This window comes from Alligator mississippiensis, chromosome 1 (assembly GCF_030867095.1).
Source record: "Alligator mississippiensis isolate rAllMis1 chromosome 1, rAllMis1, whole genome shotgun sequence".
In the NCBI taxonomy this organism is placed as follows: Eukaryota; Metazoa; Chordata; order Crocodylia; family Alligatoridae; genus Alligator; species Alligator mississippiensis.
The window spans coordinates 354,615,724-354,632,469 of record NC_081824.1 but is presented as its reverse complement, the minus strand read 5'-3'; the positions used below and the strand labels follow the sequence as shown (position 1 = coordinate 354,632,469).

Sequence of the window (16,746 nt, the reverse complement as noted above, 5' to 3'; positions counted from 1 at the left end):
ATATGGCATGGGGAATTAGCATATAAGTTCAGACAGTAATGCACATTAAGAAAAACAGAATCAGTGTAGAGAAGCTGCCATACATATGACAAGATATAAAAAAAGCTGCATGTTCTTAGATGCCTTTAATATTCTTGGTCTATTTGAAATGAAATAATTTTACATCTGAAGTAATACCACTTAAAGTCACTTAACACTGATGTTACATTGGAGAAGAAGGATTATGTCTTTATTAGGTAAGTAGAGTGAAGATGTTACATCCCTGTTTTGATCTTACATTGTTTTTTTATTTCTGAAACGACTGATCTGTATTTATAGAGGGATGACATCAGAATTAAGCTATACAGAATCAGTACACTAGCAGCAATTAAACAACAGTGAAACTAAACTCTACATGGGTATGTGGCATGTTGTACTCCATAATGAAAAGTCTGAGAATATCATACAAAAACCTATGCAAGCAAAGTCTTGCAAGTAAGCAACTGGCAGCAGCTGTTTAAGAAAACTATGTAATGCCAAATGGAATAACATTATGTGAAAAGCATTAGGATTCTGTATAAAGATATTGCATTACTTGGGGACTCTGGGATGTTTGCTTATATGGAAGGCTCTCCGTAGAAATATTTAAATTAAATTGGACATGACTTTGAACCCCTTGTTTGTCATAACAAAGCATAACCAAAGTTAATATGCCTAATGTAGGAATGTATCTTATTACATTATTCTTTTTTGCAGGAGACATTTTGTACTACTTGACGCTTACTTACTCAATGGCATGAAGAATGATCAGCACAAGCACCAATCAATCACCATATCATTTCTGACTCTACAGTCAGTCAATCAGGATTTAACTGGCCACATTGTTATTGGGTACTTCTCAACCATTTTCAAACTGGACAGAGCCACTGTTCCTCAGGTCTATACCAATGGGGCCTTTCCAATGACAACAAATGTCTTTGTGGACAAGTTCAAACCATGTCCCACATTGTTGACTTATGTCCATTTACAATGCTACCTGGTGGCCTTCAAGCTCTTCACACTGGTGATGATATTGCCTTAAGATGGCCAAAACTGCATACGCTAAATAAATAAAACTTGAAGTTGATTGGGGTTGAAGAGTAGTTTAGTAGAAAATGGTTCTAATGACCTTTTATAAGGAAGGTAAAGCTCAGGAACCCAAAATACTACTTGTGTATTTGCCCTGTAAAATGGGCACTTGCCCTGTCAATAATGATCATACCATGTTTAAGGTCTGGGAAAGGCTTTTGGTGACTAATTGACAGTATTACCAAACCACTATCTCTTCCCATAACCAAAATCACAGTACAGGTCAACTGCATGGGCTTTGGTCCTTGAGGCACAGCCACTTATTAAACTTCCCCTAATTTCTTCAGAACCATGGATCCTAAAACCATAGTTGAAGTGTCTTGTGAATCAAGATTCATCTAAGTAACAGCTATTGTTAACAGAAACACTAGGAAATCTTGCAGGACCCCAACTTTTGATAAACAAACCCATGGAATAGATAGTTAAATTAAAATACTGGGTATAATTTTTATTTTCCCCTCATGAAAAGACAAATGCCCATGAAGAGAGTATAGAATTAGCTGTGCACAATAGTAGGGTGCTTAGCATGAATTGGAAGTGTTTTGACATGCAATTAATAGTAAGAATAGCATTAATTTGATCAGTTAGTATTAATTACCAATCCATACACATCCATTACCAAATCCATCACAGTTGCAGCTGGTGGTGTTGGAATTCCACTCAAACCCAATACACATATTCTATCAAACTGCATTGTTTCTACATTGTTTTTATTCTATAAATATTATGCTTTATCACTAGATAATTAAAATGACAGGAACAGCCTTGACTGTCCCTTACTGTCTGGAAAGTCCATTTTCTAACTATACAGAAATTGGTATAAGAAGAACAGATAAACTTTCAAATTATGGGAATGAAAACATGCTGAGAAAAATGTTTTGCACCATTCACTCCAATTTGCTAAATTGACAAACATCACAATTATACAGTAATTAAACTATCCTCATTTTTTATTTTCTTTCAGCTTTCCACATTTAACATATAAACTGCAAGGGATTTAATAATACATGATGGCCATACCAAAATACTTGGGACTGGTTTGAAGTTTTGGCCTTAAAAGGTTGGTCTTAAGGTTTTTATGGAAGTTTGGCCAGAAGTTACACTAAACTTTGAAGTAGAATGCTAAAAAAAACCAAAGTAATAACATAATTTTTACTCTAAAGAATAACAATTTAAAAGGTAATGCATTATATCTCCCTGGTGTTGGAAGATCTATGTTATTATTTTACAATGGTCACAGCAAGTTAATACAAGAGTTCCATGTTTCCAATATGGAATAAAATGATAGCAAATCATCATGAGTATTTTCACTTAAGAGACTAAAGGTATTTGGAAGATTTCTTGGTTGCACAAGGAGCTTTATTAAATCTCTTCTAAGAGTTTGCCCTAAGTAATAATCAAATGCTTAAATTGCCCCCTTTATCCAATAATAATGCCTAGCAAGTTCTTACCTCTCCAGCTGTTCCCAAATGATTCTTAAATCCAGGTTAGCATGAAAAGGAGAACACAGCTTCTATTTGTGAGTAATCATATTAAATGTAGGCAAGTGTTCAAAATTCTAATCAGTTTAAATAGATCCTTCACTACTGCAAGGTTAAAAAATAATAAGTTAGAGTGTGTACAAGGCCAAACTAATGGAATAAGAAAGAGCAAACAAAGATCCAACCTAATAGAGAATAGTAAGCTGTTACTTTATTCAGAATACTATGCTGATTCAAAACTATTGTACCTTATAAATACCTCATACTTGCCATTATTTAACTTACAGTCAACTATACGCTATTATACACTGCAGCTCAATTGAATAACAAAGATTTTATTTATTAGGAACCATGTGTTTGAGTGAAATTGATTTCTGATATCTGGAGGAAAAATTAAACTAAGGCTTTGTCAATAATGTGTCAATGACTAAGTATTCATAGATTTCATAGATTTCATAGACATTAGGGCTGGAAGGGACCTCGGAAGATCATCGAGTCCAGCCCCCCGCCCAAAGGGCAGGACGTCAGCTGGGGTCATAGGATCCCAGCTAGATAAGCATCCAGTTTCATCTTCAAGGTGTTCAATGAAGGCGCTTGAACAACCTCCGGCGGCAGGCTGTTCCAGACCTTGGGGGCTCAGACAGTAAAGAAATTCTTCCTTATGTCCAGCCTGAAACGATCTTGTAGTAGTTTGTGACCATTCGTCCTCGTCATCCCTTGGGGCACTCTGGTGAACAAACGTTCCCCCAGATACTGGTGATCACCCCTGTAGGGGTAAACTTGTAGGTGGCCATCAGATCACCCCTGAGCCTGCGCTTTTCCAGGCTAAAGAGCCCCAGGGCTCTCAGCCTGTCATCGTAGTATGATTCAGCTTAAAGGATTTTGGCATAGAAATGCAATTTACATTGGATGTAGTCCAGTGAGAGAATTTTATTTAGTGTACTTGAACACATTCTAAATATGGTAATCCAAAGTGACCAATGTGATAAAAAGATTCTCATATGATGAATGAAAAATGGTTATTTCAATACATATATTTCTGAGTTCGAAAATGTGGTAAAGTAACATTTCATATGGTACATTACAAGCTCTTCCTTAATTTGCATTTGTATGGCAAGATCATTAATGCAATGATTTGGTAATCTAAATGTTAATTTATAACAAAAATAAACACAAAATTCTAGAACAGAAAAACTCTTCCCACACTTTTGTGAAAAATATAATTCCAGATGCTATGAATTAAGGCATTAAAGGACAAACCCAGCACCCACTTCCACAGCAGCCAAAGCTCCCACGGCAGCAGACTCATGTGGCTGGAGTATATAAAAATGGGCGGATTTGGAGTTTTACAGCTTCTACACTGGCCTGGAATGGAAGTCAGATCAACAGGGTTTCATATGTAGAGTGAGGATGGAGCTAAGGGTAACAGACACAAAGAATCTTCAAGTCCTCTTTCTAACAGTGGGGCCATGTCCAGAAAAAAGCTAATTCAGTCATCGGGCTGAGGTAGCCTCCCTCAGGCGACTAAGCAGCTCTTGTGAAAGTAGCTTGCCTCATTCCTCCTGCATAATTTCTCAAGCACACCAGGCTTGGAATTAAGTAAAAAAATATATGGCCCTAGATAAATAAGTCTTAATCATTAGAAAACTAAGACCAAAAATCAGAGCTAGCCTGAACCAGTTCCAAAAAAGTGGGTATTCACTCAAACTTTTATATTCATATTCTCTTGTTTTGCTTTTAATAAAATAAGAAATATTTAGTGTACTTTTTGTAGAACCTAACTACATTTTTTAACTTTTTTTTTTAATTTTCATTTAGGTACAGATATTCATTCGTTTATGATGAAAAATGCCTTGCATTTGAAAGTTTGTTTAACTGTACAATGGGCACATCTACACGAGATGCCATTCTACGCAGTAGACTAATCTACTGTGCGGTAAAGCATCACCATCTACATGTGAGCTGTATTTACTGTGTAATGAAATAGTCTACTGTGCAGTTGGCTACTATCTGTAGATACAGGTAACAGATTTACCTCACAGTAGCTACTATGCAGTAGCTCACATGTAGACAGCTGATTGGAAGCAAATTGCTCTTGGTCAGCCCAGGCAGCAAGGGGTAAGGGGGACTGGCTGTGCTCAGGTGGGCCTGGGACACTGTCCCCTGTCCTGGGCAGCTGCCTGCTCTGCTGTCCCTGCTCCAAATCAGCAGATCAGAGCGGGGGTTGGGAGGCAGGCAACTGCAGGGTTTGTTTCCCAGGCCCCACCCCTGCCGATTGGGGTGTGGGGCTGAGAGGCAGCTGTCCCCGAGGCTGGACAGTTCCTCCCCCCTCTTCCCACCCCTCCCCCCCATCCCAGAACCCAGGCCTGACCCCGGTGCCCCCTGCCAGCTCAAGGCTGGCACCCAGGAGATCCCTTTTTTTAATTAAATGGCTGACTGACTTGGTTCTCTGCTACCTGTTGGTTGAAAAAAAAATAGCAGACTCCCCCTCAGAAGATGTTTTGAAATCATTTATTTACCCCTGTGTTGTTTGATCTGTTTCTTTTCAACAAAATTATCTTTGACTCGCTGGACCCTGACTTCCACGGAAAGTTTGGCTTTCCCTTAGGAAAAAAAAAAAACCTACTAGAGCCTTAACAGACGAGTTTAAAATGCTCCAAAATATCCTTAAGGCCCTTTTTCATAGCATGTGGCATAGAACAGAATACAGGATTGATGTGCTATACCAAAATAGCTTTAGTAGCACTCCCCTACACACACATTCTTGTACAATGGGCTCATCCCCAACTCATAAAGAGAAAACCTTTTAATTGCACCAACTTACATTTGTTAGTCACACTGCACACATATACAAACAGGCAAAGTATAGGTTAAAATCTGCACAGTAGAAACTGAAAGAGAAGAAGAAAGAATAGGGATACAGAATAACGCATAATTATTTGCAAAGCTAAGGAACTCATAGACAAGCAAAGCAGCAATGAAGGGTCTGGGTTGTAAGTACATACCTTTGACACCTGCTTTCAATTGCATTCTAACTACCCACACTGCTTCTACAAAGATTCTAGTAACTCTGGGCATTTATACACAAAGTTTTTCATCCCACAATGCGCCAGAGATTTGCAGGCCATAGCAGACTTGATTAATCGAGTCTGCTGTGCACACGAACTGACACGCACTGTACTGCATCATATGCAGTTGTATAAGTGGCGAATTACATGTCAGGATGCAGAAAATGGCAGTGGTGCTCTTTTAACTTTGAACTTGCACACCCCTTTGATGCGTTTTAGTTCAAAAGCACACCGCCACCATTTTCTCAGAGCTGATGTACATTTCACCACTTATACAACTGCGTGTGCCACAGCACCAGACGCTTTTAAAGGTGTCAGTGCTACAGTGCAAGCATGTGTATAAATGCCCTCTGGCTTTATACAGAAGATTTCACCCCCAAATTATATTAAAATAGCTATTATCAACATGACTATTACAGCAGAATTCTATTTCCTTGTTAAAACACATTTAACTTACACAGTTTTTAGACATCCAAGTAACCTAAAAGCATCCTGTTTCACTTTACACCTGAATAACACCTACAGTTCTATCCAATGTGTATGATGGTCCTGACACTGCATGGCTGCAGGCAATTTAGGCCTGATTCAGAGTCACTTAAATCCATCTGTGCTCCACTGCAACTCTGCCAAGGATGCAGACCTACCTATGACAAGGGAGACATAGGGGGCTCTAGGTTTACCTTCCCTTGAACTGGATGTGAATCTTAATGTCCCACAACACAAGGCAAAAACCTAAATCACTAGGTGACAGACCAAGCAGCACAGGGTGTCTTCTTCTTGAACCTAGGACCATGGGGCAGCTAAGCAAGGAGACTGACTTTTTGGCCCAGGGAAAAGGATACTGCCCCAACACAGAAGAAGTGAGTTGTGGATCTAATTTTGTTGCGCATTTACATTACAGAGTCATTGAAAAACTACATAAACAACATTCAAGGAAAAATGCAGATGTCTTCACACACGGCACTCCACCAACTCCATTTGGGGCTAGAATAGATAATCAGACTACATTATTTAAAAATTAACTGAGTGGCAGCCCTCCTTACAATATTTCTTCATGCAGGACAGACCTCTTGGGAAACATGACCTAGAACCAAGCATTGGCTCCCCCGTCCCAGGCTGCTCATGCACCAGGAGTTTAAAGGGAGGGTAGAAAGCCCAGGCCTAGAACTGCTTACAAGAGGCCTAAGCAGGTGGTATGGGCTGACCTAGAGGAGGGGACTTGTCACCCAGTCAGTCCCTATGGCCACTGTGGTTACCCTGTCCCCATTTCCACTTGGGCAACAGGACAAGTCTGTGTGTGAGCTTGCTTTACAGATCACTGCTGGGTGGGCTGTCAAGGAACTAGCTGCTTTTCCTCCTTCTTTCCCCCTTGGAGGCAGGTAGGAGAGAGCAGATCACTGTGGAATAGTGGAGGCTCTAAGTAACATGCCAGATGTCAAAATTAATGTGGGATACTTACACACCACACAGAAGTTCACTTTCAATGAGTAACTTCTTTGAGGCAGGTTTGCCATTTTTATCAAGAGACAAATTGCTTTAATATCTGGCAGGTTGTAATTTAAGGCACAAAAGTCACATTAATCACATAACAAATGTAATCTTTGTCAAGGGCGTAAGTGCTGTCCATTGAAATGGATGGGAGACTTATGTACTCCTGCAGTGAAAAGTAGAATTCACAGCCCGCGAGTGCAAGGGCTGTGTAATTAAGCTCATTGAAAGTACAGGAGAGCCTTGTGTCTACACAACTGAAATAAAATGCCTCCCAGATTCTGGGTTTTTACATCCCTTTAGATGAGTGGTGCCATACTCATCTGGACCCGCAGAACAGGTGAGTGCTGTGGAACAGTCTGTGGGCTGGATCTGAAACACAGAGCTATGTCATTCGGCCCATGAGGCTGGAATTTGGGAGCAGCATGAACTACTACAGCTCCCAGAACTGTGGCGTGGGAGTAGCCACTCCTCCTGTCACCAAATTTCTGGCCCTGTAGGCAGCCCCATGGCCCAGATGATACAACTCCACACTCCAGATGTAGCCTTCAGTGCTCTTCAAGAGCTTGGAAATTGCTTGGATCACTACAATAACTAAGACACCCCCAAAATTATATTGCAGCTTGTTTAAGTAGGAATGCCTGACTGTAGACAAATACACTAATCTGGCTGCTATGAAAACATTTCCAACTGCATCTTATTAGCTTTTTAAAATTTTATATCACATCACTGACAGAAGTGTTTAGTCAGATGTTAGGTACTCACTTTTTGCCCTTTCACTCCACTGCAGTCACATTTTCCACAGCCACTACATCCCTGTAAATTAAAGAGGAAAAGAATTAAATTCTAGAGTTTGATGATATTTTCAACACAAAACAAATTGTTGATTATGAAATAAGGATTTCTCCAGTATCATATATAAAAAACACAAGTTCCCAAAACAGCGATTCATGTTGAGGACAATGAGCAATTAACTCAGGTAATCTGATAGTATTAAGTTAATGTAGGTATGTGACTTCATGCTTCTACTTCCTCCTTGTTTTGTCCTTCATCCCAATATATGGGGGTTTTTTAATTGTGCTTTAGTAAAACTAAAGTGCTTTTACCAGAAAAAATTGTGTTGTATAGCCTTAGCACAAAACATATATAGTGACATTTTAAAAAGAATTTGGTGTTGGCTTAAATCTACTCCTACTGAGGCCAGTGAAATTTACTGTGAATTATGGTCCATGTTCTGAAAGACATGCTACCACATGTGGCTGAAACAAATAGGCTTGAATGTCGTGGGTAACAAATAATGATAGATTTTTGTATCTATTAATTGCTGACCCAATTCATTCGGTTAGTAGAAATAATCATTATAATCTCATCTCACTATCTATTATCAAATAGCATTTTCAGGGACATAAGCTAATACATGGTTTGGGATAAGAACTACGTAGAAGGTAGTTGGTCCTCCCCTTCTTTTTTATTCTGAACCTGGGCACAGCTCATTTCTAACAAACCATTAAAGTTCTCTCAGAATAGAACAGGGGTTGCATGATCTCCTGTAAACTAAAGCCATCTAGTTGCATGGAGATCTAGCTACTCCAATTAGAAATTTTAGATTTTTATTCCAACTCTTTAAATTGTCAAAGGCAAAAAAATAATTTAGAGTCATGTCTATTTACAGTAGATACTGTAATTTAAAATCATACAATTATTTGATTTGTTCAGCTATTTGTAAAAGAATAAGAGTTTTATGTCTGCATCTCTTAATTTTCCCTAAGTCCCTTTGGAGGGAGAAGTCAGATCTACTTTAACACAAAATACGATGCTGTTTTATCTTCTTGTACACAGGTGTATAAGGTAGATTTACAGCATGTGATTTTCAATCAACCTGTATCACAGGGCTTGTCTGTGAGGGTAAAGACAGAAGTGGCATTTATTTTGCAGTCTGGACCCTAATAGCACTCTACAGCCATGGCATAACACGTGGCTGCAGAGCGCTTTTAAATGGCTGATCATGCAAAAACACACTCCTTAAATCAGATAGTAAATGAAGGCACTCTAAATAAGATAGCGTAGGGAACTTCTATACAGTTCCCTATGAGGAATAAGTGTCATGCACCTGGGTACTGCCACAGGGAGGAGGCAGAGAGTTCAAGGAGACTCAACCAGCTAGCTGGCTGCCTCCACACAGGCAAGCAGGCAATCAAGTCAGCACTCAGGGTTGGGGGGGACACTGGCCAGGTCCCCTCTTTAGGGATAGGGTCCCCAGTGCCTGCTTTCACCAGCAGGCTCTGGGGGTGCAGAATCTCCCAGAGTACCCCCACCTGCACTGACAGCCAGCCTAGTGCTTCCAGAGCCCTGGCTAGTTTACAAAGCAAGCAGCAGTGCCTCCAGCAGTGCATGGAGGCACTAAGCCCCCATGCACAGAAGCCACGCGTGTGTTAGGTTTCGATGATGCTATAACTTAAGAGCTTTGTATAAAACACAAAAAGTTACAGTGTGATTGAGGTGCCCTTTATAACTTTTGTAAGCACCCTGCATTTCACTTCCCACCAAATAGGACAATATGGAGCTGCTGCCAACCAAAGGATGTCTTATCTCCTAAATTCCATTGACATTCCCTTTTCTACTCAAAATGTCAAAATAGTTTCCTGACTATGGACTCCTATATAGATGTATGGAGCCTGCTCCAATTCGCTGGATATTTCTGTACTCCGGCAGATTCTAGTATCACGTGTATCAGTGTCCCTGCATTGAAAAAAATGGTGACTGGGCACTTTGAACTAAAGCTTGTTCAATGAGCTTTAGTTCAAAGTGCCCCACCATCATTTATCAGAACAAGGGACACAGATACACGTGACGCTCAGATGCTTTTGTGTGGCTCGCTAATTAAAACACACACACCCCACACCTCCCAAAGCATATGTAAAAATAGTACTATCCAAGCCTGTATCCTTTAGATGTATTGAAATTAGCTGAACAATTCCCTTCATAAAAGAAAAGCATTATGAGAGAGGATCCCTGGGATAGATAGCCAACTTAAAACTACCTATGTTTGAATATTTTTCTTAATTTGTTAATCCATTACCTTTATCTGTAGTTGCTAAACCTTACTCCTTAGATACCAACCACAAAAAGTAGCAGAGAAAAAAATCTTGCTACAGAAAATCACAAACATCAGTTGTTCTATGGTTATTTATATTTCTTTTGGATTTTGGAAACATTTTATTACATTGGGGCAGATAATAATCATTCTACTGATAAACATTCAAGTAGAACAACCTACTTGTTTCTTATGTCACCATAGTGCATATGTATATGTAAATCTTGAACTCAGACAGATAGGAAATCTGTAGTTTAGTTCTCCAAAAAGATCAAAGGGGAACATACACGTGAGTCTGCAACTGTGTACCATCAGGGACAACAGGTGTACTATTAATATATGTTATTGAACATTTTTTCACAAATGCATTTTAAAACATTAGTATAGGCAGGATTAAAAATGAATTTACATGATATCCATTGAGATGAAGTCTAGGGGGAACAATTTGCCCTGCATACAGTCATGTTTCTTAAGAATATGGCCGCACAAATAAATTGATTTGTCAGCTAAAATCAACCCAATTTCTTCTGAGGTGGAGGAAAACAGGATCCACTAAACCAAAACCATAAACTTTTATTTATTGTTGAATAAAGAGTTTCAGCGAAAACAGGGGTGACCTAGATTCAAATCCTCTCTCTGCCCGAGACTGTTAGATTTAAACCTCTACCTCCCAAGCTAGCGTACTAACCATAATGCTAGCTGTAGGTATGCAGAGGTAGATTGCTCTCAGTGTCTCCCGTTGGAACTATGCCACCATGCGTGGAACATTTCAACATCACTGTCACGGCGGGGTCCTTCAGGAGGGCCGTGATCTCCTTAAGGCCCCCCTCTGTGCCAATTCGGCCCAAGGGCACCCTCTTTCTCGCCCGCCACGTCTTTGATGTTCAGTAGGTTCGGGAGGCTGCCTTGCGTCTCCTTGGGCACATAAACTCCTGGACCCCTCGTGGGTCTTATCCTGCAACCGTGGGTGCCTTGGGGCATCCTAGCCTTATGGGCTACCCATGGCTCCTACTTCCCCTGATACCACGCCCCAAGCCTCGCAGATGTAATAGACATTGGTATGTCTGCACGCCCGCTTCCCGGGCCTCCTCTGTGATCTAGCCCACTCTGGGCTCTCTCTAGTACCCAGCCTCTCACTGGGACTCTCGTCCACTCTGGGACTCTCTCTGGCCACCCGTCTCTTGGGCCCACCGCGCTACCACCCTTAATGATACAGGCTCACCGCGCTGCTACTCCCCATCCTCTCAGGGGCAACCGCAGCACCTTGCCCTTCTCTGGGTTTCCTGCGGTGCTAGCCTGTCGCCGGGCTCCTCAGTATGGCCCCTCTCTCTCTAGGGCTCCTCAGTATGGCCCCTCAATAATCACCCCTCCCTGGGGCTGGGGTCAATGCTCCCCCACAAGTGATGCCCTTGCTAGCATCTGCTGCGCCCGTCCTGGGCTTCCTAATATGGCGCTCCCCCTCTTTGGGGCTCGCCGTGCCCACACGGGGCTTCTCAATCATGCAATATGGCGCTCCCCCTCTTTGGGGCTCACCGTGCCCACACTGGGCTTCTCAATAAAATCGCCCCTTTCCCTGGGGCTGGGGTCTATGTACCCCGCACTCAATCCGGGGTCTAGGTCCCCTGTCTGCAACCTACTGGTTGCGCTCCTCGCCCTCCTGGCGCTGCAACCTACTGGTTGCGCTCCTCGACGCCAGTCACTCCTGCACTGGCGTGCAAGCTGCACCTTCACTGGCACTGTGAAATTAATGCACCCTCTTGGCGCTAGCCTGCACCCTCACTGGCGCTAGGGCACCCCACACTCTCTGGGGTCCCTATGATTGAAGCCTCCTCCAACCCCTACAGCCTCACCCAAGCCTCCGGGTGTAATATCACAACATCACAGCAAAACCACAAGCCCCTAGGCTGTAACACAAACGCAAACTCAAGCTGTCTGGCTATAACTAAAAACTCAAAGCCCTATGGCTCCAACACCATTGCTCAATGTAACCGCAGTACTTGCTCTTAGGCTTCTCTCTGCGTCCTATACACCAGGAGCTCCTGCCTCCCAGGCTGCTGGCAGGGAACTGCTAGCCTGGCTTCAGCCCTAGGCTTTATAAAGGCCAGGTCCTGCCCCCTTCTGGCCAGCTGGCTCCCCTTAGTTGCTCCAGCAACCCGCAGCTGCACTCGTTGCCTCCTCTGGGGCACTGCCAGATCTTCTCCTCTGGCAGCTTTCCCCTCTCTAGGAGCAGGCGCACCGAGGTGCCCTGTGACAATCACTTACAGCAAGGAGGAGAATTCAAACAGTATAACATAAACATTGCACAGAAGCTATGGTAGGCTGTGTGCACGAAAGCTTAAAAATGGGGGATTGGTACATTTTATACCATAAGGTGTGAAAATGGAAGAGGACTAGGTGATAACAAAACGTTGTGTATTGCTCTCCATGATACTCTGCGCTGGGCTGAGGAAAACCAGTGGCTGTTATTCTAGGACTCGGGGCTGAACAGCACAAAGGCTGCATTTCAGTACTAGGACTTGCTTGCATACTGAGTGTGGGAATTCCAGTCTCTTCCTCGATCCCCTTGGGCTCCCATACAAAACCCATTTACTTGGACCTTTTGCAGGGTCAGTAAATTTCAACTCCAGTGCTCAAGATGGCTGGGGAACAGGAATTAAGGCCAGGCATTCCCTACCACAGTACTCCTAACTGAGAAAGGACTGGAGGTTGAGAGGAAAAAATAGCACTAGTCTAATTTCTTTTTTTCACAATGATCAGTCTGAGAAGTCTACGGGCCAATAAATAATAAGAGAGGAAATGGGATTTTTTATTGTTTTTGCTTAATATCGACATATTGACCATTTCCTTTTTTTTCTTCCCACAGCATAAAAAATGCTGACAATTCATTTTCATTTGTCTGCTTTCCAGCTAACTGTGGTTAAACATTAATTATTGCTGTTTGGGGAACTGCCTGAACCAAGGAATTCTTTATAACATTCACTTCTAGATCATTAAATTAAATTCAGATTTTAGTCAGTGATAACTAACAGTTGATTTCACATAATGTTTAAAAAAATAAGCATGACTGCTTCACTTCCATTCTTTGTGGATCCAGTGTTCACGTAACTTGAAAGAACTATGCTGTCCCTGCCCTCCCCCACACACCTACCCCTAACTGTAACCCTTTTCCCTGCCACCTTCCCACACCCCCAGAATTGTGATTAACATCAGCTGGCAATCTCAGAAGTTAAGAATCAAATAGATAAAGAGAATGGCCACCCTTCTTTCTCCTGGAGATGACCTCTGTCGATCAAGTTTGATGTACATCGGGGAGACGTCACTGCTATTTTCAGTAATTACCTGAAAATGACCTGCTATTTTCAGTAATGACCCAATGACCTTGTGTCACAGAGCACTGAGGTGCCCTGTGCCTGAAGAGGGGAAAAACTGCTAAGGAAGGAGCCCTAGCAGTGACTAAGGAGCCCAGCTGGGGGTTGCCAGGGCAACCAATGAAGGCCAGCTGACCGGAAGGGGCCGGGCCTGGCTCCCTTTATAAACCCAAGGAGCTAAAGCCAGGGGCAGTTCCCTGCCAGTAGCCAGAGAGTCAGGAGCTCCTGGAGTAATGATGTGAGAAGCAGCGAGAACAGCAGGTACAGCTTGACTGGAGTTGAGCAATGTTGTTCTAGCCAGGCGGCTTATGTTTGAGTTATAGCCAGGAGGCTCAAGTTTGTGTTTGCTGTTTGTTAAGACCGGTGGTTTGGGTGAGGCTATTAGGGGTTGGAGGAGGCCTCATAGGGGACTCACAGCGGAGTGTGAGGACCTCAGCGCCAGCGTGCGCAGCACACGGGATGCATAGACCCCAGCCCCAGAGGGGTGTTTGGGAAGCCCCAGTGCGGGTGCGGCAAGCCCCAGAAGGGGGGCCGCACGACTGGGAAGCCCAAGTGGGGCGCGGCAAGCCCCAGAGAAAGGAGGCAGCACTTTTAAGAAGCTCAAGTGGGGCACGGCGAGCCCGGGAGAGGGGTCGCACGACTGAAGCCCAAGTTGGGCATGGTGAGCCCCAGAGAGGGGAGCGCCTTAGTGAGAAGCCCAAGTGTGGGCATGGAGAGCCCCAGAAAGGGGGCAACATTATTGGAAAGCCCAAGTTGGGCATGACGAGCCCCAGATAGGGGGCAGTATTTTTAAGAAGCCCAAGTGTGGGCACTGGGAGCCCTTGATAGGGGGCCGCATTGTTGGGAGGCCCAAGTTGGGCACCGGAAAGCCCCAGGAGGGGGGAACATTGTAGAGAAAACCCCAGAGAAGAGAGCACAGAGTGAGAGAGGGCTGGAGGGAGCCCTAGCACCAGAAGGAGCGTGCATCAAAGGAAGGAAGGCCCAGGGAGAACAGTAGGGGCCGAATAGTGAGAGAATTGAAGTGAGAGAATTGAGACAACGGTGATTACATCGGTGAGGTGTGGACTGCTGTGTAGGGGAGGATGCGGAGCCGCAGATAGCGCCACCTAGCGGCAGGGCAATATAAGGGCAGCCTCCCTCCTAATTAATACTAATTAATCAATTAAGATCAAGGCATGGCAGACAAGTAGGCGGGCAGTTGCCCCAGAGGCAGGTGTGTGGGCCACATTAAGGGCGGCCCAGAGTAACAACCTGTCACACCTTGCTAATACAGGATTGATCTCTAGAACATATTTCCTAGTGTTATGTCTACACTAGAAGCAATCATCCAATATATGGGATAGTATTCTGGACAAATAGGGAACTACATTTTTCAGTGCTATCAGTTTTTAGTACCTCTCCCGTCTATGAGTTTAAAGCACATAAAGGCACTTTATCCACATCCAATCCTAATTTAACATAAAGAATATACCTGGAAAAGATGGCAAGTAATTAAAAATATTATCATTAAAGTTTCTTATGTAAGGAAAAAGTTAAATCTTTTGCACAGCTTTGATTATTTACAGTTTTGGTCCAGTTTTCAGAAAACCAACTGATTACTCTTATGAATAAGTTCTATGGAATTTAACAAAAAATAACCTTTTCATGTTTAATTTTTTATTGTCCTATCTAATATAATAGAAAAATCTAATCCTTGTCATAGAATTCAACAGATGTTCCCAGAAATCTATAGACAGAACAGAGCTCTTTTATAAGAGACCTCTTGTGTTATTAATAATTTGACCATTTGGGTAAAGAAAAGGTGGGTTTTTTTTAATTATCATAAGATAATTTACAAAAAATTGCATTTTCTGTAATAATTAAAGTTGGCCAGAAATCTTCTGATAAAGCATTCTTGAAAAGTGCCAGTTTGTTAAGACTAAAATGTTTTTTGTTCAAAACATCTCTGGTTCATTGAGCTTTTATCAGATTCCTGTGCATCTGATACCCTGGAAACTCCTTGCAGTTGCTTAAGTTAAAATTAGTTTAATATTTAAAAAAAAGAAAGCTACAAGAAGAAGAAAAATCATTCAGCAGTTAGTGGCAGGTCTAAGGACCTTTGCCAAAAGCAAAAATGTTGCATGGCTTAACTTGGATTGAAATCAATTTTTTTAATGAAATTTCCTACAAATAGAATCTCTGCTTTTTGGTCATTTCTAGCAATAATTCATAAATTAAAATTTACTGAAAATTTCAGAATATTAGAGATTATCTGCCTCCTGTTTCTCAAACACAGCTCAAGACAGGTGATTTACTAAATATTATGTTGTCTAACACTATTAAAATTAATACTTTCAAGGAATGTAAAATAAGTATCACTGAATATGCATGCAGACTCATTCCTACAGAATGTAAGATTATTTTAGATGGGCAAGCAAAGAATATTATGGTTGCCACTGGTCTGTTTATCCAGTTGTTTTAAATCTTAATTCCTTTTTGAGAACTCGTTTTGTTTATATTTCCAAAGGAGATGTGAAAAATCCTAAATGTCAATAGGTTATAGGATCATGTAGATACTGAGTCACTACAACAACTGTTCTTCACCAAGAATTCAGAACTAGACTTTACTTTATAAAATCTACTAGAGAAATACAACTTTCTAATAATTAAAAGCACTTTCATAAATTCATTTGATAGGGCACATACCCTTTGTAATTGAAGGTAACTATTAAATCATGTTAAATCAGGATTTTTATTCTCCATCTCTACATAGTTCCACTTGCACAGATGCAAACTAATTTACTTAACACAGATGAGGAGTTCAAGTCATAATCCAGCCTATGTAGTTCCCAATAGCCTGTATGCAAGCTGTTGTGTTACAAAATTACTGACTACAGTAAGCACTACCATGCTCAGTTTGCTTCATTATCCTAGAACCACAAAGCAATTTGTTCCTTTTCCTGTGTGACGTGACTTAGAATATTCTACCTCCTATATATGCTTTTAAGAATAATTAGCATTACAAGTGTCTATGCACATGAACTGAGGGGAGAATAAGTGTCAGGTTCCATTTTTTTTTCATGAAAAAAGACAGCTTATAGCCTTTGAATTTAGTTATTTGAGTCTGAGACTACTTTTCTCCTAGCTCATACAGGATCTGT

The 16,746-nt window shown here is 41.8% G+C and overlaps 1 protein-coding gene across 1 annotated transcript in view; it reads right to left on the bottom strand.

Annotated features, from left to right (window-relative positions):
- The window catches only part of COL4A1 (collagen type IV alpha 1 chain), a 218,247-nt gene that overhangs the window by 122,486 nt on the left and 79,015 nt on the right, over window positions 1-16,746 (bottom strand). Inside the window, exon 2 of the mRNA XM_059721088.1 lies at window positions 7,910-7,960. Within this exon, the coding sequence (XP_059577071.1) occupies window positions 7,910-7,960 (51 nt within the window). The remainder of the gene's footprint in view (window positions 1-7,909; window positions 7,961-16,746) is intronic.